The sequence below is a fragment of the Salvelinus alpinus genome, chromosome 37, assembly GCF_045679555.1.
Source record: "Salvelinus alpinus chromosome 37, SLU_Salpinus.1, whole genome shotgun sequence".
Taxonomy (NCBI): Eukaryota; Metazoa; Chordata; class Actinopteri; order Salmoniformes; family Salmonidae; genus Salvelinus; species Salvelinus alpinus.
The window spans coordinates 3,946,578-3,973,933 of record NC_092122.1 but is presented as its reverse complement, the minus strand read 5'-3'; the positions used below and the strand labels follow the sequence as shown (position 1 = coordinate 3,973,933).

Here is a 27,356-nt window from a genome sequence, read left to right as displayed (position 1 = left end):
ATGAGAAAATAATTAAAATAATAACGGAGCATTTACTAAAGTCCAACGTTCCACCTGCAACTGGCCATGAAGACAGCGATGGTTTCCAAGTCAGGAATTTAGAAAAGTACCACCAAGTAAAGATTTGTCCAAAAATGTATTGCTTACCATTAACACTAGCTACTGTATGTATCAAAGGATATCTGCCAGCTGGAACAGCTAGTAATGTTGGACTAGCCATTGATTTATTAGCTAGGTGAGAGACACAGCGAGAGAGAGATTCCAAAGTACAGAAATGTATTATTCTAAACACATATCCAAAAGCCTGTTGATTTGAATTCCTTATTCAGTGGCCCCCTCCTTCTCCCTGTAGATGTCAGGCTGGTCAAGGCTGAGGTCCTGAATGTCCCAATGGAGAAGCGCAGACAGGAATCAGAGCTCAGCCATTTACTCATGGACCTGAAAAAGGAACACATCAGCGAGATGGACAGGAGTTTGACAAGGTAAGGAGGAGTGATAAAAACGTAAAGGTCATTTTCTTTACATTTTGAATAAAGTTAGATCCACTGTTGGAGTCTCTCTTTGATTCAATCTCCTGAAACTCTCCCTGATTCTATTCTCTCCAGTGAACACTCCTTCTGTAGACGAGTTCAGACAGGGAACTGAGAACTCCCAGAAAACTGGTGGACATCAGGACGTATCATCAAGCCTGTCGAGAGATGGAGATTGATAGAACTGACATACTGACACCTCAGTGTGAGAAAGTGTGTGTGTGTGTGTACTGATGGAGTCTGCTTGCTGTTAAGCCCTATCTAAACCATTTACAATTGTCTGTCACCACTCTCCCAGCTGCCAGCCAGTCCCAGTTAGGCAGAGTACGTACAGGCCTTAGTCAGCTCCACTATGTCCTGGGGGAGGTGAAGGACATCCAGAACTCCCCGGTAGACATCAGCAAGGACTGGAGGCAAAGCATAAACATCATTGAATCCTGAAGGATGTACAATATACTGGGAAGCAACACAGTCAGATTGCTTCAGCTGTGGAGAACCTGAAGAATATATTTTCAGGTATGCTCAGCTGCAACATAAGATGCCACTTGATTTTTATCTATTATTGTTGGTTTGCATTGCATTTGATGTGACATTGTACGGCACGGCACTTCAAGCCTCCACCTGGAAAGCAACCGTCCTGTAGGTTTTCACTCCAACCATAATCTAGCTCACCTGATTCTAATTATTAGCTGGTTGATAAGCTAAATCAGGTAAATTAACACTGGGATTGGAGCGAAAACCTACAGTAGGGTAGATCTCCTGGAACAGGGTTGAAGAGCCCTGCTGTACGGTAACAATGTATTTGATATTCCTCCTCCCTTCCTGTGCAGTGCCTGAGATGGCGGCATACACACCAGATAGAGCAATCCAAGCTGCAGGAGGGCCACCACAAGCTGATGAACATGGAGGGCTCATGGACTGACATCATGTACGATCAGCACCGCATGGACAGCAACAACACGCACAACATGAACCTCATTCAAAGCCACTTTGACGAGGTGCAGGGCCTGTCGGATGACCTGGCCAAGCAGCTGTAGATAGTGCTGTAGCGCGCAAAGGGCAAAGCTGGAGGTCACAGTGAGCGAACGCATCCAGGGTACCCAGTCAATGACACTTGAGTCGGACGAAAGGTGGCTGAACAATAACGAACCTAAACCCTCCGTTTGGAGTACACTGACAATCTTCTAAGGATCTTGTTAAAAATTAGGGCCCTGTGCTTTGTGCAATCATGTGACATAGCAAGACTTTGTCCTGTATTTATTTAAAGCCTTATCCAGAAATGAGAATTACACCAAAAATTAAAGCAATTGTCTGAGGATGGTGCTGGACCATCTGACAGAAAAAGAAAAGAGGACAAAAAGCTTTCATCAAACTGTTAGTGCATTCATCTCCTCACGACTCGACTACTGCAACTCATTACTCTCAGGCATCAACTCAAGCTGCCTCCGTAAGCTCCAAATTGTTCAGAACTCTGCAGCCCAACTCCTCACCCACACTAAGTTCTGGAAGCAAATAATAAGAATAATTTGGTGGGGGTGTCAACACTTCCGCCGAAGTCGGCTCCTCTCCTTGTTCGGTCGGCGGTCGACGTCACCGGCTTTCTAGCCGCTCCATTTTTTATGTATCTATTTGTTTTGTCTTGTTCCCTGCACACCTAGTTTTCATTCCCCAATCAATCCATATGTATTTATTCCTCTGTTCCCCATCATGTCTTTGTGTAAGATTGTTTATGTTATGTGTTTTCTGGAATTGTGGATATTGTTACGTGCATTACTTTTTGACTATGTTCCGTGTTTGGGCACATTTTATGTTACTTTGTGCTGTCATTTTGGACCGGAATAAAAAGTGCGCCTGTTCACTACACTCTGCTCTCCTGCACCTGACTTTGCCTCCAATACACACTCCTAACAGGGGACTTATATTTGTCCTATTTCACACATGTACACATGTGTATTAACAAGCATGTGTGAATTGGACATGTGCATTTTTGCATAACCCAACTCTCCCTGAGATACACCTTGAAGAGTGGGGTCACAGCCAGGGTCTGCCATTATCAACAGTGACCCTGGAACAATTAGGGTTAAGTATCTTGCTCAATAGCACGTCGACAGATTTTCACCTAGTCGGCTCGGGGATTAGAACTAGCGACCTTTCGGTTACTGGCCCAATGCGCAAACCACTAAGCTACCTGCCACTCATCATAAGCGCCATTCTCCGTGAACTCAACTAGCACCCTTTCTCCCACCGCATTGAATACAAGATCTTCCTTCTGACCTAAAAAGCTCTTCACCACCTTGCACTCCCCCTTATCTCTTAGACCTAATTCTCCCCTACCAACCCACACGCTCACTCTGTTCTACCACAGTTGGCCACCTAGTCATCCCCATGTCCAAACTCCATAGCTTTTGCGACAGGGTGTCAAGGCTGTGGGTAACTAGTGAAAGGAGTCAGGCGCAGGAGCGCTGAGATGCGTGGACAAGGTATTTAATTCAAGAAAACACCAGTACAAACACAATAATATGGGGCTGGAAAAATACCGGTAACACAAAATTAACCGGGCGTAATAACAAACCCGGTAACCATAATCCAGCTGTCAAATACAGCCTTACAATAAAACAAACACGCACACAAACATGGGGGAAACCAGAGGGTTAAATAATGAACATGTAATGGGGGAATTGAAACCAGGTGTGTAAAAACCAAAGACAAAACAAATGGAAAACGAAAAGTGGATCGGTGATGGCAAGAAGGCCGTGGATGTCGACCGCGGAACGCGACTCGAACAAGGAGAGGGACCGACTCCGGCGGAAGTCGTTACACAGGGCCTTCTGCAGGGAACTCCTTCTCTCCAGCCATCCGTGACTCTGAGTCCATTACTCTCCCCCACTATCCTCAAACAGCTCTCTTGTCCATCAAGTTGCCTCGTGCATCAGGAACTGGACGTCTACCATATGGGCAGCTATGGCTGGGACAAGGCTAATTATAACGTTATGGCTGGTAATGTTATCTCCCAACAATTTTGCACCAAACCTAAATGTTTTAATGTTGTTTATTATGTTACTTCATGCAATGCAATGATTTTCACATTGTTTACCCTGAATGATGGTAAAACCGAATTCCCAATCAGTGGTTGTGCTGTTACGCACCACAGATATGTGTACTACAAAATTTGTAGTAGTTGGTACTGACTTGTTTGGCCTCCAGGACAGGATAGTGCTCTTGGTCAACTGGTAGGTCCTCAGGAGATTCCCTCTTTCAATGTACTACACTTGTCACAAATCCCTCTGGAACTTTCATTGCGCACACCTGACCCCTATTCCCACTGATTGTATTTGTATATATGTGCCCTTTGTTCACCATGGTGCTGTCGATTATTGTTACAATGTCCGTTGGTACATGTCAGTACCTGTGCTATGTGTTTTGGCTTTCGTGCCATTGTGGATTGCCAGATGATTACGGGTCTCGTCCCGTGGTTTAATCATTGTGCGTGTGTGTATTTATTGAAGGTACTCCTCGTTCTTTTGCTTGGGTTTCAACCCTGTGTTTTTGTTACGTGTTTGTTTGGTCTTCGTCCCCGTGCCCTTCCACGGCGCGTCATAACTTGTGGTATAATAAAAAGAACTATTACGCATTCCTGCGCCTGTCTCCCGATATCATTCTTACCAATGTGACAACACTGAACAGATGGTGAGTTACATAACGGATTGTTACATTACAAACAATGGAGGGTAATGGCAATGTCAGAGTATATGGATTCATGAAACTGGCCAGTCATTAGGCATGTCAGACTCTCACTGCAGGCAGTGATACATCATTCAACTCCATGTATCAAATCAAATGTTATTGGCACATAACCATATTTAGAAATGCTTGTGTTCCTAGCTCCAACAGTGCATTGATATCTAACAATACACACATCTAAAAGTAAAATAATGGAATTAAGAAATATAAGGACAAGCAATTTTTTTTATTTAACTAAAAATATATATATTTAACCTTTATTTAACTAGGCAAGTCAGTTAAGAACAAATTCTTATTTACAATGATGGCCTAGGAACAGTGGGTTAACTGCCTTTTTCAGGGGCAGAATTACATATTTTTACCCTGTCAGTTCGGGGATTCAATCTAGGAACCTTCCGGTTCCTGGCCCAACGCTCTTACCACTAGGCTACCTGCCACCCCGGCTACCCGCTACCTGCAATGTCGGAGTCCGGAGTATAAATATTTACTGAACAAAAATATAAATGCAACAATTTCAATGATTTTCCTGAGTTACAGTTCATATTTAAATAAATTAAGCCCTAATCTATGGATTGCACATGACTGGACAGGGGCGCAGCCATGGAAGGGCATAGACCTACCCACTTGGGAGCAAGGCCCAGCCAATCAGAATGAGTCTTTCCCCACAAAAGGGATTTATTACAGATAGAAATACTCCTCAGTTTCATCAGCTGTCCGGGTGGATAGAATATATAGTATATCTGTAGAATACCTAGGATAGAATACTATTTGTACAGTAATAAATTAATAGGATGGCCTTGACTAGAATACAGTATTGTAATGACCTGACTAGATCATAAAGGAACAATTGTCCAGACAGAGGATTGAGTTTACGAATTGACGGTTTATTAACCCAACTTTACACAGGCTACTGTTTGGCCATAGCCCATGCCAAATAAATGAAAGATAACCACAAGCCAACCGTGACCTTCTCTTATGAAGGCCAGACATAAGAGAGAGAACAAAGGCTAAACCTGGTCTTCCAATGCTCCAAAGCTCCATCCCCCTGCCCAACCCCCCTCCACGCCACTCCGCCAACCGCCAGGATGCCCGGCATCAGAACATTCCAGGCATTCCCGTGATTGGCAGATAGCAGGTTGATTGGCATGTCGGACCCCGCGAACACTGGGTACTGGTCAGTACAACACAACCACCTACTAGCCTAACACATAACACACAGCTGTCTGTGCGGGTCGCTACAGTATATACATATGAAATGGGTAAAACAGTATGTAAACATTATAAAATGTACCAGTGTTCCCATTAGTAAAGTGACCAGTGTTCCATGTCTATGTGCATAGGGCAGCAGCCTCTAAGGTGCAGGTATGAGTAACCGGCTGGTAGCCAGCTATTCACAGTGACTAAGTTCAGGGCCTTGAGATAGAAGCTGTTTTTCAGTCTCTCGGTCCCAACTTTGATGCACCTGTACTGACCTCAGGTGGCTAAGGTCCTTCATGATCTTATTGGGCTTCCTGTGTCACGGGTGCTGTAGATGTCCTGGAGGGCAGGCAGTGTGCCCCCGCTGATGTGTTGGGCAGACCGCACAACACATCACTGACAATCTGAAATGGTCCACCCACAGAGACAATGTAGTGAAGAACCCTCTGGAGAGCCCTGCGGTTGAGGGCGATGCAGTTGCCGTACCAGGCGGTGATACAGCCCGACAGGATGCTCTCAATTGTGCATCTGTAAACGTTTGTGAGGATTTTAGGTGACAAGCCAAATTTCTTCAGCCTCCTGAGGTTGAAGAGGCGCTATTGTGCCTTCTTCACCATACTGTCTGTGTGAGTGAACCATTTCAGTTTGTCTGTGATGTGTACGCCGAGGAACTTAAAACTTTCCACCTTCTCCACTGCCCTCCCGTTGATGTGGATAGGGTGGTGTTTTGTTGACATTGAGTGATTCGGTTGTTATCCTGACACCACACTCCGAGTGCCTTCACCTCCTCCCTATAGGCTGTCTCGTCGTTATTGGTAATCAAGCCCACTACGGTTGTCGTCTGTAAACTTGATGATTGAGTTGGAGGCGTGCATGGCCATGAAGTCGTGGGTGAACAGGAAGTACAGGAGGGGGCTGAGCACACACCCTTGTGGGTGTGTGCTTCATCACCTGGGGACGGCCCGTCAGGAAGTCCCGGAAGCAATTGCACAGGGTGGGGTTGAGACCCAGGGCCTCAAGCTTAACAATGAGCTTTAAGGGTACTATGGTGTTGAATGCTGAGTTGTAGTCAATGAACAGCATTCTTACATAGGTATTCCTCTTGTCTAGATGGGATAGTGTGCAGTGTGATGGCGATTGCATCGTTTGTGGACCTATTGGAGCGGTATGCAAATTGAAGTGGGTCTAGGGTGGCAGGTAAGGTGGAGGTGATATGATCCTTGACTAGTCTCTCAAAGCACTTCATGATGACTGAAGTGAGTGCTATGGGGCGATAGTAATTTAGTTCAGTTGCCTTTGCCTTCTTGGGCACAGGAACAATGGTGGCCATCTTGAAGCATGTGGGGACAGCAAACTGGGATAGGGAGAGATTGAATATGTCCGTAAACACACTAGCCAGCTGGTCTGCGCATGCTCTGAGGACGCGGCTAGGGATGCCGTCTGGGCCAGCAGCCTTGAGGGTTAACACGTTTAAATGTCTTACGTCGGCCACGCAGTCCTTGGTAGCAAGCCGTGTTGGTGGCACTGTATTGTAATAATATATTTAAAGTATTTTTAGCATTAGCATGTTTGCTAACTTGCCTTTATAGGTAGGGCAGCCATATTTGAATGCAGCAACTATTTTTAAAGACTGATGTAATGAGTTTAAATACAACATCTGGAGTGAATCTGACATATGGTTCATGAGAAGTATTTTGAAGGCATCAGTGTTAAATAAAATTTGATTTTATTTATTTTCTCAAACTCTTTAGGGACTATTGTGATGAGTCCAAAGACCAAATTCAGAATGAATGAGTTTTAGTCCATGAGAAGATTTGATTATTTTAAGCAGTAGCGTTACATAGTAAAAATAGTGAATTGTTATTAATAGTTTCCTTATTTTGTTAAGATATCAATGCCAAACTTAATATGGTTCATCATGGTAATGTGATGTCTTTGACCCTAAAGTTTCAAGTTGATAGGCCATAGTGAAGTGGATTTACAAAGGATTTAAGTGAATATTTAACAATAACTCAGCCATCTGTTAACCAATCCCTTAGCTTTTCTCAAACTAAGTTACGAGATGTACCATGGGCCTACAGGTTTTCCAAGATGGAGGAAAATCTATTCTGACGGACCTTATGGGTCCTTGAGGCAAATTTGTTCAGCATGAGGAAAGACAGCTACATATAACATTCACCTATATTCAAGTGTCTAGGTCAAACGGGACAGTGGATATTCGGGTTTAAGTGACACTTGTTATAACATTTACATTTACATTTAAGTCATTTAGCAGACGCTCTTATCCAGAGCGACTTACAAATTGGAAAGTTCATACATATTCATCCTGGTCCCCCCCGTGGGGAATGAACCCACAACCCTGGCGTTGCAAGCGCACCATGCTCTACCAACTGAGCCACACGGGACCTATTATAACAGTGCCACCTATAGGCCAATCAGTGGCATTCTTTTGGACCAAATTGCCAATAGTTGTTTATTTTTTTCTACGATTTTTTCTTCTTCTGACAATAGAAAAACATACATAGTTTAGATAATGCAAATTTTAGATAATGCATTCATCCACTGTCTTAACGATGGAGGGTCATTTAATATCCAGTTTTAAAGCAAAAGTTCTCAAAATGATTGACAAGAAAAGTACAGTCCAAACCTTTTGATATCTCACCATACCATCATATGCCAGGTCTTGAAATATGCAGATATACCGTATATATTTTTTTAATGCATCTATTACAAAACTTCTGAAAGCCAACTTTCTAACTCAGCCCATAACTTTTGGACTTTATAGCACTCCCAGAAGGCATGAATCATTGAGTCACTTAGTTTTACACTTAAGACATGACTCTGCCGTTATGCTGTAGAATTTGTGAATTGTCTCTTAAAATACATTCGGTACATTATTTTATACTGGATTAAGTGTAATTCTTTGTTAACTGTAATTTAATTTGTTATGTTCCAATACTGCCTCCATGGCCTTTATTTTCTGTGTGCCAATCTATGTTTGAGTTATTTGACCATGTCAAGGGATTTAAAAAAAATTCTAAGACTAATAATAGATTTCACAGCTTTGCTGTGAACCCCTAATAAGTTTCCAACAAGCTATTGTAGTCTGGCTTCTCCTGGGACTCCACAAGATTTAAAAAGAGGCAGCGGAGAGGCCAGGTGCGTAATATCTGAGGCAGCGGAGAGGCCAGGTGCGTAATTGCGCAACAAAACGAATGTATTTTTTATTGACCCTTTATTTTGACAGGGAAAACATATGCTAAAATGAAGACCTTAAAGGCTGGGGATGTGTAGCCTAAATTAGAAGCTTATGCATATTAGCCCATAATCCATTAGCTCAATGTTAGGCTTAATACTGCAGTGAATATATCCAGTCAATTTACACTGCGAAATACATTTTAAAAAGTGATCAGATAACAAAATCACTGGTAGTCCTACCATTTTAATTATGTGTTATGTGCATTTTTATAATCTACTTTATCACCTATGCATTATTTGACTCAAGGACCAGCAGTGGAGTGTTTTTGTTCCTAATATAATAATGCCCCAAAGGGGTTTCAAACTCACAGCTGTCGTACCGTGCAGTCTTAAGGCTTACCGCCTTAGTGGATCACGGCACCAATTGGTAATAGCAGTAAGGGTAAAGACAGCTTTTTGACAAGACCACGAGTGTCTTGACTTATTTTGGGCACGTTGTGGTGGGATTTTTGGCCTTCCATGCAGTAAATTAGTTAGGGCTAATACTCCAATAACAAGGAGCTCCAAACTTCTGTCAAACAGCTAATTTTCAGTTTTCCCCTCCCCACTCAGACCACTCCCAGACAGTCCTAGCAATCCCACAGTCCTAGAAATTGTCATTTGCAAAGAAGCAATTTTATCCAATTGGTAGTTAGTCTAATCCCATCGCTGCAACTCCCCTATGGACTTCGGAGGCGAAGGTCGAGAGCCATGCGTCCTCTGAAACACAACCCTGCCAAGACACACTGATCGCTTACAAGGAAATCCCGGGTCGGTCAAATCCTCCCCTAACCCGGACCAATTGTGCACCACCTCATGGGTCACAGCCGGCTGTGACTCAGCCCGGGATCTGTGGCGGCTGAATCAGAATTAGTTGGGTAACATAGATAAGATGTATTATTTACATAATATGCTTATGTGAGATACTTGTCATTAGAATGTCTCCTTTTGGACTATAGGGTTGGAAGTTGCACTTTTCCCTTCTCAGCTAGGGAAAAGTCACTTGGGCCCCAGAGAGGGGAGAGGTCAGAATGGAACATTGTCTTCATATGTGAATGTATCTGTTAAACCATGTGAAGGGATGGCATGATTAATGGGGAACTAGTTAGTTGTCTCCACAATGTCTGTACGCCAGTCACTCCCTCCTTTTCCCATTGGGGGGAGAAGTATGGCAGTGTCTGGAACCATTGTATTACCCCTCTGATGTTGCACTTATCTTGAGATAGTATATGACCTAGAGGCTCACTCCCCTCAGTGAGCTTGTCCAGGAGGGGGGAGAAGAGGGGGTATACTTGAGATGGGAGTATCTACAGTTGACAATTGATATATGCCATTGGATAAGTTGATGTTTTTGTACTATGAAGTACCAGGAACGAGATTAGAACCTCGTCTTAGAGACCAAACTGAACGATAATTTATAGTTAATGCTATCTGGCTATGGGATACTCCTTTCTAAAGTAAAACGCCCTTTGTGAAGTTTTACTAAGATCTGTGGTTCGTCATGTAAGTTGAGAGGGGCGTATCTTGGCTATAAAAGATCTTGGTATTCTTTTGTAGGCACTCTCATTCATTCTAGACACTGAATTGATTTGAGAGTCAAAGGGCGAATTTAGAAGTTCACATAATTAAAGATGAAGTTTAAGTATAACTCTGACCGGTGTGTGGCTTGTAACTCTCCTCATTTAGTAATACAGGAAATTACCACGACAGATCGTACCCGGGTCTATAGTGATGCCTGAAGCACTGTGATGCAGTGCCTTAGACCGCTGTGCCACTCGGGAGGCCAGAAGCTATTATTTTTAGTTACCATTTTAATCAGTAGCGGTGCATGGGTAAAATCACTGAGTAAGCCAAGCCAGTAAAAAAGCCATATTATAACCTGTTGTGATAATTGTGTGTGCACTATAACCCATTTGTTTGTACGCCACTGTGATATACAATAGCACAATATCAACAGGAGCACATCCTCCACTATTCCAGCACCATTTCAATTTAAACATAATCAAATCAACAAGGCTTTATATGCTTAGTTTAATACACTGAAAAACTTAAAAAGATACCAAAAACGATTTAGTCCAAAGTTCCTAAATATCAAGTGGCTGTCCACGGTACGGATTTCAGTGTGTGCGTGCGCCAGCAAGTACAAAATATTTTGTCACTCATCATACTTATAGACTAGTTAATAGTCCCGGGGTTCCGCTAGCGGAACTCCTCCCACATTCCACTGAAAAGGCAGAGCGCGGAATTGAAAAAATATTTTGAGAAATATTTAACTTTCACACATTAATAAGTCCAATACAGCAAATGAAAGATAAACATCTTGTGAATCCAGTCAACCTGTCAGATTTTTAAAATATTTTACAGCGAAAACACCACGTATATTTATGTTAGCTCACCACCAAATACAAAAAAGCACAGACATTTCTTTCACAGCACAGGTAGCTTGCACAAAACCAACCAAACTAACCAAGAACCAACCAAACTAACCAAGAAACAACTTCATCAGATGACAGTCTTATAACATGTTATACAATAAATCTATGTTTTGTTCGAAAAATGTGCATATTTGAGGTATAAATCAGTTTTACATTGCAGCTACCATCACAGCTACCATCACAAATAGCACCGAAGCAGCCAGAGTAATTATAGAGACCAACGTGAAATACCTAAATACTCTTCATAAAACATTTCTGAAAAATACATGGTGTACAGCAAATGAAAGACAAACATCTTGTGAATCCAGCCAATATTTACGATTTTTTAAGTGTTTTACAGCAAAAACACAATATAGCATTATATTAGCTTACTACAATAGCCTACCACACAACAGCATTGATTCAAGGCAACAGTATTGATAGCGACAAAACCAGCAAAAGATATTAATTATTTCACTAACCTTCATAAACTTCATCAGATGACAGTCCTATAACATCATATTACACAATACATATATGGTTTGTTCGAAAATGTGCATATTTAGAGCTGAAATCCGTGGTTATACATTGTGAAAATGTAGCAACTATTTTCCAGAATCTCCGGATATATTTCTGACACTCACATATTCTGACCAAATAACTATTCATAAACTTTACTAAAAAATACATGTTGTATAGGAAATGATAGATACACTAGTTCTTAATGCAATCGCCATGTTAGAATTCTAAAAAATAACTTCAGTACGACATACAGCTTACGTTATAGCAAGACAGCGCCAAAAATCAAGGCGGAAAACACAACAACACATTTTCGACAGAAATAGGAAATAACATCATAAATGGGTCCTACTTTTGTTGAGCTTCCATCAGAATCTTGCACAAGGCGTCCTTTGTCCAGAACAATCGTTGTTTGGTTTTAGAATGTCCTTTTTCCCTCTCGAATTAGCAAGCAAAACTAGCCAAGTGGCACGAAGCTGTCCATCGTGAACAAACGCAGAGAACGGAACACGCCAAAACTCCCGAAAAAAATTCAATAATCTGATAAAACTATATTGAAAAAACATACTTTACGATGATATTATCACATTTATCAAATAAAATCAAAGCCGGAGATATTAGACGTCTATAACGAATGCTTTTCAGAAGCCAATACTGATGACCTTTCTGCGCCTTCCTGAACAAAGGAATTTGGGGTCATGTCATTCCAAGCGCTCTCTTTTGACCATAGATATACCTAGAAACCCCATTTCACCTCTCACAGCCTATTGACATCTAGTGGAAGGCGTATGAAGTGCATGTATACTAATAGATTTCAAGAAAATTTATAGGGAGGCCCTGGAACAGAGCCTCGATTTCAGATTTTTCACTTTCTGACAGGAAGTTTGCTGCAAAATGAGTTCTGTTTTACTCACAGATATAATTCAAACGGTTTTAGAAACTTGAGAGTGTTTTCTATCCAATAGAATAATAATATGCATATTGTACGAGCAAGAATAGAGTACGAGGCCGTTTAAATTGGGCACGATTTTTTCCCAAGGTGAAAATAGCGCCCTCTATCCTCAACAGGTTAAACGCCAATGCCATCCTCTCTTTCATGTTGGCAAAACGGTCTCTGGCTCTGTCATACAGTAGTACGCTTTTAGTTTTTGTTGTCATAGGCTACCTAGCAAAAATGCTTGCTAGCCTAACTTCCTCGCCTGGACAACAATGAACCAGCGAAGTTAGCGTGAGCCTACATATTGAACTTCAATCATTTCAGGCGAGTGGCACAACATTAATTTATTGTTAGATCAGATTCGCCATCATAATCATTGGCCTGTACAAAGAATTAGGCCAAATCCCCATCTCCATCCATGGCTTAGGAAAGGGCTAATTTAGCAAGCTAGCTACTGCAGGACAACACCACAAGCAGACCAGAAACAGACAGTTTTTCTGAAAATTACATTTAGCTTAGAAATTCATTTGATTAGTGTGACAAATCCAAACTGGCCTCCCATGAGGGCGTTTTGCTGCACCAGGACAACCCATAGTTGAGCTCAGCTCAACACTGATTGGCTAATTACTTTATCAAGGGAGGCTAAATGGCACCAATCAATCAAATGATCAGGCTCCCGAGTGGCTCAGCGGTCTAAGGCATTGCAGCTCAGTGCTAGAAGCATCACTATAAACCCTGGTTTAATTCCAGGCTATATCACGACCGGCCATGATTGGGAGTCCCATAGAGCGGTGCACAATTGGCCCAGCGTCGTCCGAATTAGTGTTTGGCCGTCATTTGGCCAGGGTAGGCCGTGTAAATAAGAATTTGTTCTTAACTGGACTTACCTAGTTAAATTAAGGTCCCCCCCCCCCCCCCAAAAAAAAAAATGTATACTCTTTTGGTCCAGATAGCAGCAGATACATGGGCTACACATACTGAGACAGAGGGGCCCGGTTTCCCTCGCTCTGATTTCTCCGGTGAGATTCAGCCACTTGTGAATTGAGGAAAAACGATGAAATTAGAGAGACGAAAGATCATTTTAAAAAAGTATTAGTCAAATATTTGGGGAAGACTAGCTTCCCTTGGCGCCCATAAATCCACACCACTGATTTTAATTGAAAACAATCACAGTAAGGCACAAAATTATTCAGCAGACATTTTTTGATAGAGATATAAACAGCTGCATTGGACCTTTTAAAATATCCCACTAGTGACCATGGTTGACTTATTTTAACTTCTTATGGCTGCGGGGCAGTATTGAGTAGCTTGGATGAAAAGGTGCCCAGAGTAAATTGCCTGCTCCTCAGTCCCAGTTGCTAATATATGCATATTATTTGGATAGATAACACTCTGAAGTCTCAAACTGTTTGAATGATGTCTGAGTATAACAGAACTCATATGGCAGGCAAAAACCTGAGAAAAAATCCAGCCAGGAAGTGGGAAATCTGAGGTTGGTCGATTTTCAACTCAGCCCCTATCGAATACACAGTGGGATATGGGTCATTTTGCACTTCCTAAGGCTTCCACTAGATGTCAAGTCTTTAGAACCTTGTCTGATGCTTCTACTGTGAAGTGGAGCCGAATGAGAGGGGATTGAGTAAGGTCTACCATGACCTGAACATGCGCTGACCGTGCACGTTCATGTGAGAGCGAGCTCTGTTCTATCGCATTTCTTAAGACAGGAATTCTCCGGTTGGAACATTATTGAAGATTTATCTTAACATCCTAAAGATTGATTCAATACATCATTTGACATGTTTCTACTGACTGTAACGGAACTTTTTGACATCTCGTTTGCTTTTAGTGAACGCGCTTCGTGACTTTGGATTTCTTTACCAAACGCGCTAACAAAAGTAGCTATTTGGACATAAATGATGGACATTACCGAACAAATCAAACATTTGTGGAACTGGGATTCCTGGGAGTGCATTCTGATGAAGATCAAAGTGAATATTTATAATGTTATTTATGACTTCTGTTGACTGCACAATATGGCGGATATATTTTTGTCTTGATTGGGCTCTGAGCGCCGACCTCAGATTATTGCATGGTTTGCTTTTTCCGTAAAGTTTTTAAAAAATCTGACACAGCGGTTGCATTAAGGAGAAGTGGATCTAAAATTCCATGTATAACACTTGATCTTTGATCAACGTTTATTATGAGTATTTATGGAAATTGATGTGGCTCTCTGCAAAATCATCGGATGTTTTTGGAACTACTGAACATAACGTGCCAATGTATACTGAGATTTTTTTATATAAATATGAACTTTACCGAACAAAACATACATCTATTGTGTAACATGAAGTTCTATGAGTGTCATCTGATGAAGATCAAAGGTTAGTGATTAATTTTCTCTATTTCTGCTTTTTGTGACTCCTGTCTTTGGCTGGAAAATGGCTGTGTTTCTGTGATTTGGCGGTGACCTAACATAATCGTTTGTGGTGCTTTCGCTGTAAAGGCTTTTTGAAATCGGACACTGGTGGGATTAACAACATGATTACCTTTAAAATGGTATACGATACTTGTATGTTTGAGGAATTTTAATTATTAGATCTGTTTGAATTTGGCGCCATGCACTGTCACTGGCTGTTGTCATATCGATCCCGTTAACGGGATTGCAGCCATAAGTTAAGAAATGCCATTGGTCGGTGGATAAGTCTAAGATCTTTGACAGCCTGATGGGAACATTGTTACAGGAAATAATCACTCATCTGGTGGAGGTTAGCATAGGGCTAACGTGTGCCAGGTTATCTGATGGGACCAGCTACAATGTCGCATTCCATCACGTGCAAGTAAATCAAATACTTAAATATGCTAATGCACATTTTGAGACGGAGAAACTTTCAATTTGAACTGTTTCTAATGTTCGCAGGTATGGCCCCAATTAAGTTTATCATCACTCTGGAACAATGTCTGTGTGTGTTTGTACCCGCGCTCATGTGTGTTTTATTGCATGGCTTTTCAGTGACTATTGAATTTAGAGCGAGAGTGCATTAGCTCACGGAGGAGCTGGTAGCTGTTAGTCAGGTGAGCTGTTAATAAGCACCAAATCTGTGCAAACAGATCGGCCCTGCTCTCTGTCAAAGCCAAATCCTCTTCATTGCCTGGCCTCCGGCCTACACACATACCACAACTACACACTATAGTAACCCTCTGTAACATTACCACAATCGGTCAGATTACAATTGATGTACAGTGAAGGGAATATAGGCAATCCTCTGGTCTGAGGTCAGCATTAAACGTCCCCATTTCCTATTCCCCCTTTGTGTCTAACCCTTCGACCCTGAATCAGAGGTAGAAATGGAAGGGTCAATCGGTAAAGAGCAAAACACTCCAGATGATAAACAGACCCTCCACACTCTATTTCCTGCCATCCCTCCTTCTCCCTCCACACTATCCCTCTCTCCTTCCATCCCCCCTTCTCACTATCCCTCTCTCCTTCCATCCCTCCACTCTCTCTCTCCTTCCATTCTCTTTCCTTCCATCCCTCCACTCTCTTTCCTTCCATCCCTCCTTCTCCCTCCATTGGGTGAAAATTAATCAGTTCTGGCTTTCTGATCATAATGAATAAGATTACATGGACAGGGAAGTCCTTGTCCAAGATCAGTCCTACTCGGATGTTGGAATACAGGCCCAGGACTCATCCGTTGCCCACCACTACACATGTGCATTCATCATCCTCCTGTGATATATTGAAGAACTGCAAAAGAATGACCAAATAGCGCTCTCATGCGCTCACTAACAGATATAGTTAATATTCTTCCTCTGATTTATTATAAACATTATAGACAACACATTTCCTCATGAATCAAAAAATAGAATCAATCATCTGTGTACTATGGCAGTTAGGTTTCAGGCGCAGGTGTTAACACTATTGGCAGGTTGAAACTCATGCAGTTCAGTGAATGAGAGACTCTGACCCACTACTGTGGACACTCCTCATCAGCCCTCAATTTATGTTGTACAGCTGTGTCCACTGGTCTGATGACTCTGTCATTTCATACATATTAATCCTTAAGACTATATTGATGCACCCATGCATCAATCTAAGTAACGAAATAATAATCCCCATCAAAATCCTGTCAGTTTAAGATAAATATGTTTTTTTTTCTTGGGCTGTGTCTCAAGCCACCGCATCCGCCTATGTCGACATTCCACATCTGAGGTGGAAGGTGACTGAGCTACAGTGGTGTTTGTCAGACCGAGACATCTCAAAAATTGGTCTTCTCACAAAAACATCTTATTCCTTATGATACATTTTTGGAGGATCTTTTTTGCCATTTATGAATGTGTTATATTCAATGTGTTTCTATGGGCTATAGTAGTAAAGACCAAATTCAATATTTTAAGTAATAAAAAAATAATACCTAAAACCAAGTGTACACCACACAACTTTCCAAATCCTAACATAGCTGAGCCTCTTTCATTAATGACCGTCTTTCCTGACGTTTTTTGTCTTGACAACGTAGTGGTGCGCTCACTAAACGACATGGCAAGACAGGGGTCACACACTATAAGATTCTTCACTTGGTCATTAGGATTCGCGATACCACGCTGTCTCGCGAAAATAATTATGTGAGTAGATTGTTAACATAGCTACAACGAGCAGTGGCTCAAAGCAGCCTCAAAACGTTTTCAGTCAGACATTCACGCTTGCCATACTGACTTGAAATATCTCGCAAACATTTTGAATGAAATAACATTGCTTGTGAACTTCAGAGCTGCAACGATTTGACACTTTGGTTAAAGGCAAGTAAAAACGCATACTAGGAGTAGTAGTAGTAGCTCACATTCTGGGTGATGAGAAATATCATCATCATCTCACTGGCTTCTTCTCTGGCGAGCTCTCATTGGCTATTGCTGATCACGCGTTCTCAAAACTTGTCGTTGCACATCTCGCACTGCAAAAGCACTGAAGATTGTGCGGATAAAATCAAACATGTTTGAAAATATCGGGGCGTCTGGGACTGGTCAAAGATGAGATCAGTAGCCCTCAGACTGCGTATCTGACCCGCTCACATCAAACGAGTGTCGTGACGGCCAAACGCCTCAAGTAGTCAACGACATGGGGATTTGGTCTTCAATTTCAAAAGCTTGTCTGGGACAGCTAAATCGGGGCCAAAATTGTATAGTGTACACCCGGCTTAAAGGAGTCCTAAAATTCAAAATCAAATAGCTAAATGATCTATGGTATGACCAAAACAATTCCATGTTAGAAGAACCCTACCACCCCCCAAAAGGCTTAGACTTAAAATATAAAGTGTTCATGTATTTTTTTTTTTTTTTAAAGTTATAGCTTAGTCAATCATACTAAGTCCTTGATGCTCTTTGGGTGTGACATCACAGCTTTGCCTTAGGGTTGGGGTAGAGTCAGGGCTGGGGTAGAGGTGTTGCCGTAGGAAGCTAAGGATCTTTTCCCAACAGTCTTCCTGAGCCACGGCATGCGGCTTGGTGTACCCTCCCCACAACATGATCACTGCAACACACACAAAGTTAATTTGTGAGTAAAGAATTGGTTATACAGTTCAGGTGTGTATACTATAGGTTTGAGTTTTGAGTACAGTACATTTCTGTCGTGTTTGAGGCATTATGAAGTTGCTGGCCCTGAAGTGGGGTGTGTACGGCGGCTCAATGAGGTGTCCAGCATCAGGGTATTGTAGAATGGTCAGTAGGTGCTCGTTACCCGCTGCATGCATCATCTGGGTCATCTGCAGGTCAGAGGTCACATTCAGCATCAATCACAATTATTGATTTCATAGGAAGCTTGTAATCATGTTTGTGTGTGTACCCACGTCCTTGGCAGACTCCACTGTGGCCCAGTTCTGATCATCCTCCCCGACGACCAACATCAATGGACACTTTATCCTCCCCATCTGTCAGAAGACACGGCAATAAGTAAAGAAATCCACTGTGTGTGTTTGTGTGTGTTGACTTACATCCACTTTCTCTCCAAGGTCGGTTGGAATGGGCAGAAAGATGTCTCTGCAGACCACACGGCCCTCTTCATCAAATCGGGTCTTATACCCATCCCTGGCAATAAATAATTATGTTTTTAGTCTATATTTCTTCATTTGGGCTGTATGTCACAAGCTTCATAATCACGGTACCTTACACCTTCACTTTGAACAGATTTGGGTTTATTTTTCGTACACACACCACTCACTTCTTCATGTTTCTAAACACTTTGCCGATAGCCTTGTTGACCAGGTTGACGTGACTCCCACTGATACACACACAGCATCTGGGCTGGAATACACACAGTATTTATTCTTTACACACTAAACAAACTCATAAGCATATACACATGGTCAGTGTTGGGACAATAAAGATCACTGAATCTGAATTCATTCTATAAATACAAAGCTCCAATCTGGAGGAAAAATATGAGAATGGGAGGGAGAGGCTCACGCTGATGTCTTTGGAGTAGGCTGCCAAGTTGAGGGTGACTGACGTGCCTAAGGAGAGACCAAACAGAGCAACTCTGTCCTTCATCACCATGGGATGCTCCTGCACAATCCTGAACGCTTTCTACATAACAGAGAGATAGAGCTCAAGTTCAAGTAATACGGATACAATGTAGGATCCAATGTAGCGGATCCAATGTGATGTAATATAACGTGAGGTGATGTAATATAACAGTGAGTCTGGGTAAATGGTCACAGGAGTGGACTCTGCCCTCTTAGGGCCATTTCTGAACATTAAGACAAGCACAAGCATGTAGGCACACACACAGTATGAGAATCACCTCAAAGTAGGTTTTAAAGTTGATGTCTGAGGTTCTGTTCTTGTCATGGGAAAGGTACTCTAGCGCCATGGAAACAAAACCGTGTGACGCCAGGAGGCCGGAGCGGTACTCCACCAGCCCCCCACCCCCTCCCCACATATCCAACACCCCAGGGAAGGGTCCGGGACCTGGGGGTAAAAAGAGGGTCCCTCGGACTCCATGTTCCCTGATGTCAATTCTGCACACACCCGGTGCCATGTACCATCGTTCTGTGACAACGGTCGCTAGGGGAGACTGCTTGCTGAAGCCCTCAGTGATGTGCCCACTGTACACAGAGATGTGTACCACCATAGGAGTGAGGACATCCATCTTTCTCAACCTGAGAGACAGAGAGAGTTTATTTGACTTGTCCAGACGGGCCTGGTCACCCTAAATTATGTGTTTTTCCTATGTAAAATTGACCCCAAATACTGAATTGCATTGGTGTGTTACCTGAGGCCTGTCCGACTACCTGGAACAGGCTGCATGCTCCACAGTAGACCCATGGGCTCTGCTCCTTCATATGTTCCTCCAAGACTGGCATCCTTAGCAACTACATAAACAACAAAAAAGAGAAAGAGGCTTGAGTGTCTGACTTGGACTTCGGAGTTGGATGACCATTTAAAACTATTTGTAGTCAGAGCTTGTTTTTTAAGAGTTGTCAGTTGTCTGTCAACTGGGGCTCCCGAGTGGCACTGCATCTCAATGCTAGAGGCATCACTACAGACACTCTGGTTCAAATCCAGGCTGCATCACAACCAGCTGTGATTGGGATCCCATCGGGCAGTGCACAATTGGCCCAGTGCCGTCAGGGTTTTACCGGTATAGGTAGTCATTGTAAACAATAATATATTTAACGAGGCAAGTCAGTAAATAACAAAGATTAAATTGTCTTTTTTTTAAATTCTCAAACACACTGAATGGTGCTTTCAAAACAACCAGGAACTCTGAACGCGGTCAATTAATGATGTCAGTGATCTTCAGATAGGAAAGTCAGAGCTCTAGAAAGAGGCCGAGTTCCCGACTTGGAATTCCAAGTTGATTGACAGTTTAAAACGTTTTTTCCTTGTCGGAGCTCATCCCAGTTGCCTTGAGCGCACTGAAGTCGAATATTTCCAATTTCAAAGTTCCCAGCTGTTTCAACTTGGCATTAATTTGCTTGGGCGTGTTCAAGTGGAACACATTTGTCAAGATGTTGACCAACTTTGGTCACGCCTTTCAAAGTGTGTTGCATTTGAACAATTATACTACTTCTGACTACAGGTCCACTGCATGCCTGTAACTGACAACTAACCTGTCAGTCTATGTCGTTGTTTTTTGTTTGAATTGTTTACGTGTTCACTATGCGGGGGAAATTGTAAGACAAGCGGAACTACGTGGCTAAGAACTGTTGTAACGGGGATTATTATTGTAGCAACACACTTTTGGGGTGAGGCAATCCCACGCGGTGTTCGGGTGTAGTTCGTAACGGTTGAAGCGTGTATGTTAGGATGGTAACATTATAATAGTTAAGGATGAAGCTTGAATTCATTCCAGGAATAAGACGTGTGAAGTTAGGAATTTCCTCCCTTCTATAATAAACAGCCAACAAGGTATTTTTCCTTTGTGTTTAATCTGATACTGTTATATCTCTGGCTAAACTGGTTTATCAAATGAAATCAAATCATCAAATCAAGTTTATTTTATATAGCCCTTCGTACATCAGCTAATATCTCGAAGTGCTGTAAAGAAACCCAGCCTAAAACCCCAAACAGCAAGCAATGCAGGTGTAGAAGCACGGTGGCTAGGAAAAACTCCCTAGAAAGGCCAAAACCTAGGAAGAAACCTAGAGAGGAACCAGGCTATGAGGGGTGGCCAGTCCTCTTCTGGCTGTGCCGGGTGGAGATTATAACAGAACTATGCCAAGATGTTCAAAATGTTCATAAGTGACAAGCATGGTCAAATAATAATCATGAATAATTTTCAGTTGGCTTTTCATAGCCGATCATTAAGAGTTGAAAACAGCAGGTCTGGGACAGGTGGCGGTTCCATAACCGCAGGCAGAACAGTTGAAACTGGAATAGCAGCAAGGCCAGGTGGACTGGGGACAGCAAGGAGTCATCATGCCCGGTAGTCCTGACGTATGGTCCTAGGGCTCAGGTCCTCCGAGAGAGAGAAAGAAAGAGAGAAGGAGAGAATTAGAGAGAGCCAAGATTTTCAAAATGTTCATAAATGACAAGCATGGTCAAATAATAATCAGGAATAAATGTCAGTTGGCTTTTCATAGCCGATCATTAAGAGTTGAAAACAGCAGGTCTGGGACAGGTAGGGGTTCCATAACCGCAGGCAGAACAGTTGAAACTGGAATAGCAGCAAGGCCAGGCGGACTGGGGACAGCAAGGAGTCATCATGCCCGATAGTCCTGACGTATGGTCCTAGGGCTCCGGTCCTCCGAGAGAGAGAAAGAAAGAGAGAAGGAGAGAATTAGAGAGAGCCAAGATTTTCAAAATGTTCATAAATGACAAGCATGGTCAAATAATAATCAGGAATAAAAGTCAGTTGGCTTTTCATAGCCGATCATTAAGAGTTGAAAGCAGCAGGTCTGGGACAGGTGGCGGTTCCATAACCGCAGGCAGAACAGTTGAAACTGGAATAGCAGCAAGGCCAGGTGGACTGGGGACAGCAAGGAGTCATCATGCCCGGTTTGCCGTGACGTATGGTCCTAGGGCTCAGGTTCTCCGAGAGAGAGAAAGAAAGAGAGAACCAGAGAATTAGAGAGAGCATACTTAAATTCACACAGGACACTGGATAAGACAGGAGAAGTACTCCAGGTATAACCAACTGACCCTAGCCCCCCGACACAAACTACTGCAGCATAAATACTGGAGGCTGAGACAGGAGGGGTCAGGAGACACTGTGGCCCCATCCGATGATATCCCCGGACAGGGCCAAACAGGAAGGATATAACCCCACCCACTTTGCCAAAGCACAGCCCCCGCACCACTAGAGGGATATCTTCAACCACCAACTTACAATCCTGAGACAAGGCCGAGTATAGCCCACAAAGATCTCCACCACAGCACAAACCAAGGGGGGGCGCCAACCCCCCCTTGGTTTGTGTATGTAAGCACTTCAGAGTTGTATCAAGCTAATAAGTCACTCATAAGACAAGAAAGTTGTAAGAGTGTGCTTAACTGTATTTTCATTTACTTTCTAGTTCTCACGGAAGGTGATAATTATGACTAAAACAGGCAGTTAAAATCAAGGAACTGTTGTGCTCGTGGTTACTGGAGGCTCCTCCCCTCCTCTGCAGTGCAGGGGCGGTTCCTCCTGCAGGCAGAGGGGTCGTTAGTGATTGGAGTCACCTGGGCTCTAAGTATTTAAACTGTCACTAATCACCTCTCTCGCTCTCTCTCTGCTCCTCCAGGTATGCTCATGATTTGTTTGTTCCTTTGTAGTTTTGCATAGTTTTCACTCAGTCATATTCACACACACATATTCACGCATCCATGCACTTTACATACACCTTACATTATGATACTTCCACACCTCATTCCTTTTTCTTAGTCTAAGTTAATAGTTTTGTTTATAATAAAGAACACTTTTAATTGGGCTATACCTGTTGTTCGTGTCCCCTCATTTTTGTCACAGGCAATGAGCCGGCTTGTGACAAGTGGGGACTCGTCCAGGATAGTAGTTAACTTGGGTTAGTTTAGTTTGCCAAATTTCTTTTGTTTGAGGAGATGTTTTGGTTGGGCCAATTTTGTTTAGAGCCATGTGTTCTTTTGGTTCAGTGTGCTTGGTAGGTAAGCAATTCACTCTGTTTTTCTGGGTTTTGTTCAGGTGGGAGTCCTCTCCTGTTCAGGCATATCAGCGAGTGTCAATAGGAGGCTTGTGGTGTTTTTGTTTTAGGTGGCAGTGAACGTGGGTAGAGCATCCCTTTCCCTTTTCCCCTACATCGGCTCGGGAGCACCTCCGTGGTTATGGGAGGGCCGCCAGTTTCTGGTTGTCTCTTCCACTCCACTGGTTTTGTGTGCATAAAACCCCACCACATGTGACTGCACGAAGACTAGGGCCAGTTAGTTAGTTGTTTTTGGAGGATAGTGGGGTGTGGCTCCTGTCCTTGAACCCAGACTGACAACAGGTGAGTTGTGTCTTTTTTTTGAGCATTTGCAAGAGTTGTATTGGGAGAGGAAAATGTCTTCCATTTTGAGTAGTTTTGTTCAAGCTCCTTCAGAGGTAGCCTTCGAGTTGTGTACTAAGGATCAGTTAATTGAAATTGCTGAACATTATCAGACTGAGATTGTTGATAAAACAATTAGAGACTGTTAAAACTAGATTAAAGCAGGGTCTTAGGGAAATTGGTGGTTTTGGCAGTCAGTCTGCTAGTAGTGAGGGTGCAAGTTCAGTCTAGCCCTTCATTAACTTTTGAGCAGCAGAGGGAACTGTTGCAAATGCAGTTAGAGAGAGAGCGATTTAGAAATGCTAATAGACCAGAAAGACTACCACAATTTGATGTTTCACAGAATCTTTGTTTGTTGCCCAAATTTGAGGAGTCAGATCCAGACACATACTTTACTTTATTTGAGCGTATTGCGGAAGCTAGAGCTTGGTCAGATTTGGACATGACTATGTTGTTGCAATGTGTACTTACAGGTAAAGCACGTGAAGCTTTTGCAGCACTGAGTGTAGCTGACAGTAAAGTTTATGCTAAAGTTAAATCAGCAGTTCTGAAGGTCTACGAGCTTGTGCCAGAGGCATATCGTCAACGTTTCCGTTACAGGAAAAAGTTAGATTCACAAACCTATTCTGAGTTTGTTCGTGATTTGACTTCTGCATTTAATCGTTGGTGTACAGCTTCTGAAGTTAGTACTTTTGAGGGTCTGTCTAATTTGATTGTGTTAGAACAGTTCAAAAATTCTGTGTCTGACCAGGTTGCTACATACATGAATGAACGTAAAGTTAAGTCTCCAAGTGATGCAGCAATCCTTGCAGATGAATACAGGCTAACACATAAAAGCCATTTTGAGTCAAACAGTGACATGTACCATGAAAAGAACTTTACTCCTAGGAATAGTAGGTCACCTTTTTTTGGAGCTTCTTTCCAAAGGCCTCAGCAGAAGTTTGGGTCTGGAGGATTTAAAGCACCGGTTAATGTTACTACCTGTCGCTACTGTTTAGTTGAAGGACATTGGAAGAAAGATTGTCCTCGTCTTCATTCAAAACAGTCAGGTCAAGTTAAACCTTCTATGATGGCAGCTCCTGTTACAGCCTCTGACCAACAAGGTGAGCTTCAGCCACTAGTTGAGTTTGATTCTCAGTCTTCCCACTGTGATTTTTCAGCCTTTATTTCAGATGGTGTAGTGTCCCTGGTAGATGGCAACCAGAATGTTAAAATCAAGATCCTAAGACACTGGAGCTTTAGATTATTTTATTCTGGAATCTGTTTTGCCGTTCTCTAAAGAGTCTGAAACTGGCAGATGTGTAATGGTATGTGGTATGGGTTCAGTTCCATTCTCTTGTCCTTTACATGAAGTTACCCTAAAATGTGGTCTAGTAGATGATGATGTAGATGTTGGGGTTAGACCTCAGTTGCCAGTAGAGGGAGTCCACATGATTTCGGGGAATGACTTGGCAGGTAGTAAGGTGTGGGCAGATGGCAAACTAAACATCTGTAAGAAGCAACCTTCAGTGTCCCCTGCAAGGGAATCTCCGGATCAAAACTGTCTCCTGAGGTATTTCCAGTTTGTGCGGTTACTCGTAAGGAGATTGAGCGTAAGCCAGATAGTCTTGAGTTGCCAGTCAAACTCCAGACAGAACAGTTGACTAGTTCTAGAGATTCATTGATGACTGAGCAAAAGGTCGATACTACTTTGGCTGATCTGTTTGATAAAGTGGTTCCTGATTCAGTGGTGAGTAATAGTGCTGTCGTGACGTTGTATTAGTTAATGTGGCGACTGTTGCTTATCGAATGATTACAAGTTTCTAATTACGTGATTAACTGAATCAAGCAATTATTAACTCATTAACCTGGGGCACCATGGGAAAACTAGTTTTTATTGAGTTTCTATTTCCCAAATTAACTCAAAGAATATCAGAATATCGATTTTACCACAGCCGCTAATTAACCAGTTGCCTCTAACAGTCTCGTTCTGAACGTCGTATAGCCCGGGATTCTGCACGGACCCGGGTCTCACTAATGAATTAGCACCACACCAGTCTTAGTTGAATGTTTATTTACTAAAAAGCTAAAATGATGATAAAAGATACACATACACAAAAACACACTCTAGGCTATTGATTAGAACTTAGTATAACGGGCCAACACACTAGGGCGCGTGTTACCCAAAATGGGGATTTAAAAGAGAGAAAGAGAGAAAGTACACAAGAGGAATATACATTTGGGTGAAATTGTCAGCTATGCTCATTCTAACCCTAGCCTTGCCCCAAACTGCCGCTGTTATGAGTCAGAATATAATGATGTAATTACTTGTGGAGGTTCTCCGTGGATTTTCCCGCGTGGACCGTTCAAGCTGCTCAATGACGCACTTCTCCTGCGCACTGCTCTAGGTGTCCTCACGACACGATGTCCGTGTCCTTTGGCTTTACCGGCCTGTTCCTTTGTCCTCGCTCTGGAAGGGGTCTTCGGAGGACAGATAGCTCTGTAGCTCAGAGCTCACAGCGTAAAGATGAGTGTAGATACCACAATTCGATGGGGAGGCTAGGTGGTTCGGCTTGAATACACCCGCTTAGACACGCTACTCATCCGTAGCTTGGGTAGAAAAAGATTTCTTCGTCTTCAACTTGTTGCGTTTTGGGTTCGTTGACCTTTTAGACCTTTGGCTGCAGCTCGGGTCACTTAGTCATGTATGTTAATTCTGCACTCACAGGTTTTATACCCTTGGGTCAGAAGTGGGCGTAACCACCTTCAGGGCAATTCTCTGGGCGTACCGAGTTTGAGGGGCAAGGTATAGATTTTACTTCCAATTTTAGACAACTAACTTCATATTTCATCTCTACCAAACATTCTCTTTGATTTGGACATTTTCCACACAACGTACAATGTATAAACATCAAGCATATACGAGGAAAACTCTTAACGTTACAATGTTTTCATAATAACGTCATCTATTAACCTTTAATAACAAAACAAAAGTGACATACATTTTCATATTCCATCTATCGTCATGACCACCATTGTAGTTGACGGAAACCATTGTTCCAAAGTCCCTTTATTGCATGTTTACAGTTCTGAGACTGGTCCTCCATAGTGAGAGGGACAAAGGAATTACCATGGGTGTGAGGGGTCATAAAACCCCCACATCTTCAGACCCCCTAGATCTCTCCTGCTCTGTTGGGGTTTAGAGGTAATCTGTAGTGTCGTGGTCTCCTGTAACCTGACCTGATCAGGACAGTCATGACAGTGCTCAGTGTTATTTTCTTCTTGATGGGCTGTTGGTCAGGAAATGGGTTCCACACTATGATCAGGGTCTAGGAGAACCAGTCTTTCAAATAGTTGTACCTACTACCTTGCGAAATAAAGTGTTGCAAACTTCACATGGTGATGTGGCAGGTCATATGGGTGTTCGTAAAACGTATGATCGCATACTTCGTTATTTTTTTCTGGCCACGTTTAAAGCGGGATGTAGCTCAGTTTATTAAAACTTGTCGTGCGCTGACACGTATGACAAGTAAGCCAAACCAGGTCTTACAAGACACTCCATCACAAACCCACTTAATTGAGCATGATATAGACATCGGAGATGCTAAGCCTATCAAACAGAGATTTTATCGTGTATCTGAGGAGAAGAGATTGAAACTAGAAACAGAGGTGCAGTATATGTTGGACAATGGTATTGCGGAGCCATGTTCAAATTGGGCTTCACCCTGTCTTTTGGTCAAAGTCTGATTCCACTTTCAGACCTTGCACTGATTATAGAACAGTTAACAATGAAAACTCTAAATGTGAGTTTGCCAAAGCCACAGTCACATAC

The 27,356-nt window shown here is 42.6% G+C and overlaps 1 protein-coding gene across 3 annotated transcripts in view; it reads right to left on the bottom strand.

The window, feature by feature from the left end:
• Positions 1-202: 202 nt before the first annotated feature.
• Positions 203-27,356, bottom strand: part of LOC139565984 (acyl-coenzyme A thioesterase 5-like) — a 33,144-nt gene continuing 5,990 nt past the window's right edge. The window contains exons 3-11 of one of the 3 annotated variants that reach the window (XM_071386759.1): positions 19,837-19,936; positions 19,366-19,723; positions 19,029-19,148; positions 18,784-18,866; positions 18,557-18,650; positions 18,413-18,493; positions 18,187-18,328; positions 17,932-18,096; positions 203-438 (exon numbers count right to left, since the gene is read on the bottom strand). In XM_071386759.1, the coding sequence (XP_071242860.1) occupies positions 431-438; positions 17,932-18,096; positions 18,187-18,328; positions 18,413-18,493; positions 18,557-18,650; positions 18,784-18,866; positions 19,029-19,148; positions 19,366-19,723; positions 19,837-19,936 (1,151 nt within the window). In that variant the 3' untranslated portion in view covers positions 203-430. Of the gene's footprint in view, positions 439-728; positions 938-17,931; positions 18,097-18,186; positions 18,329-18,412; positions 18,494-18,556; positions 18,651-18,783; positions 18,867-19,028; positions 19,149-19,365; positions 19,724-19,836; positions 19,937-27,356 lie in introns of those variants that run through there. The other 2 variants (XM_071386757.1, XM_071386758.1) reach the window with 2 other exon arrangements.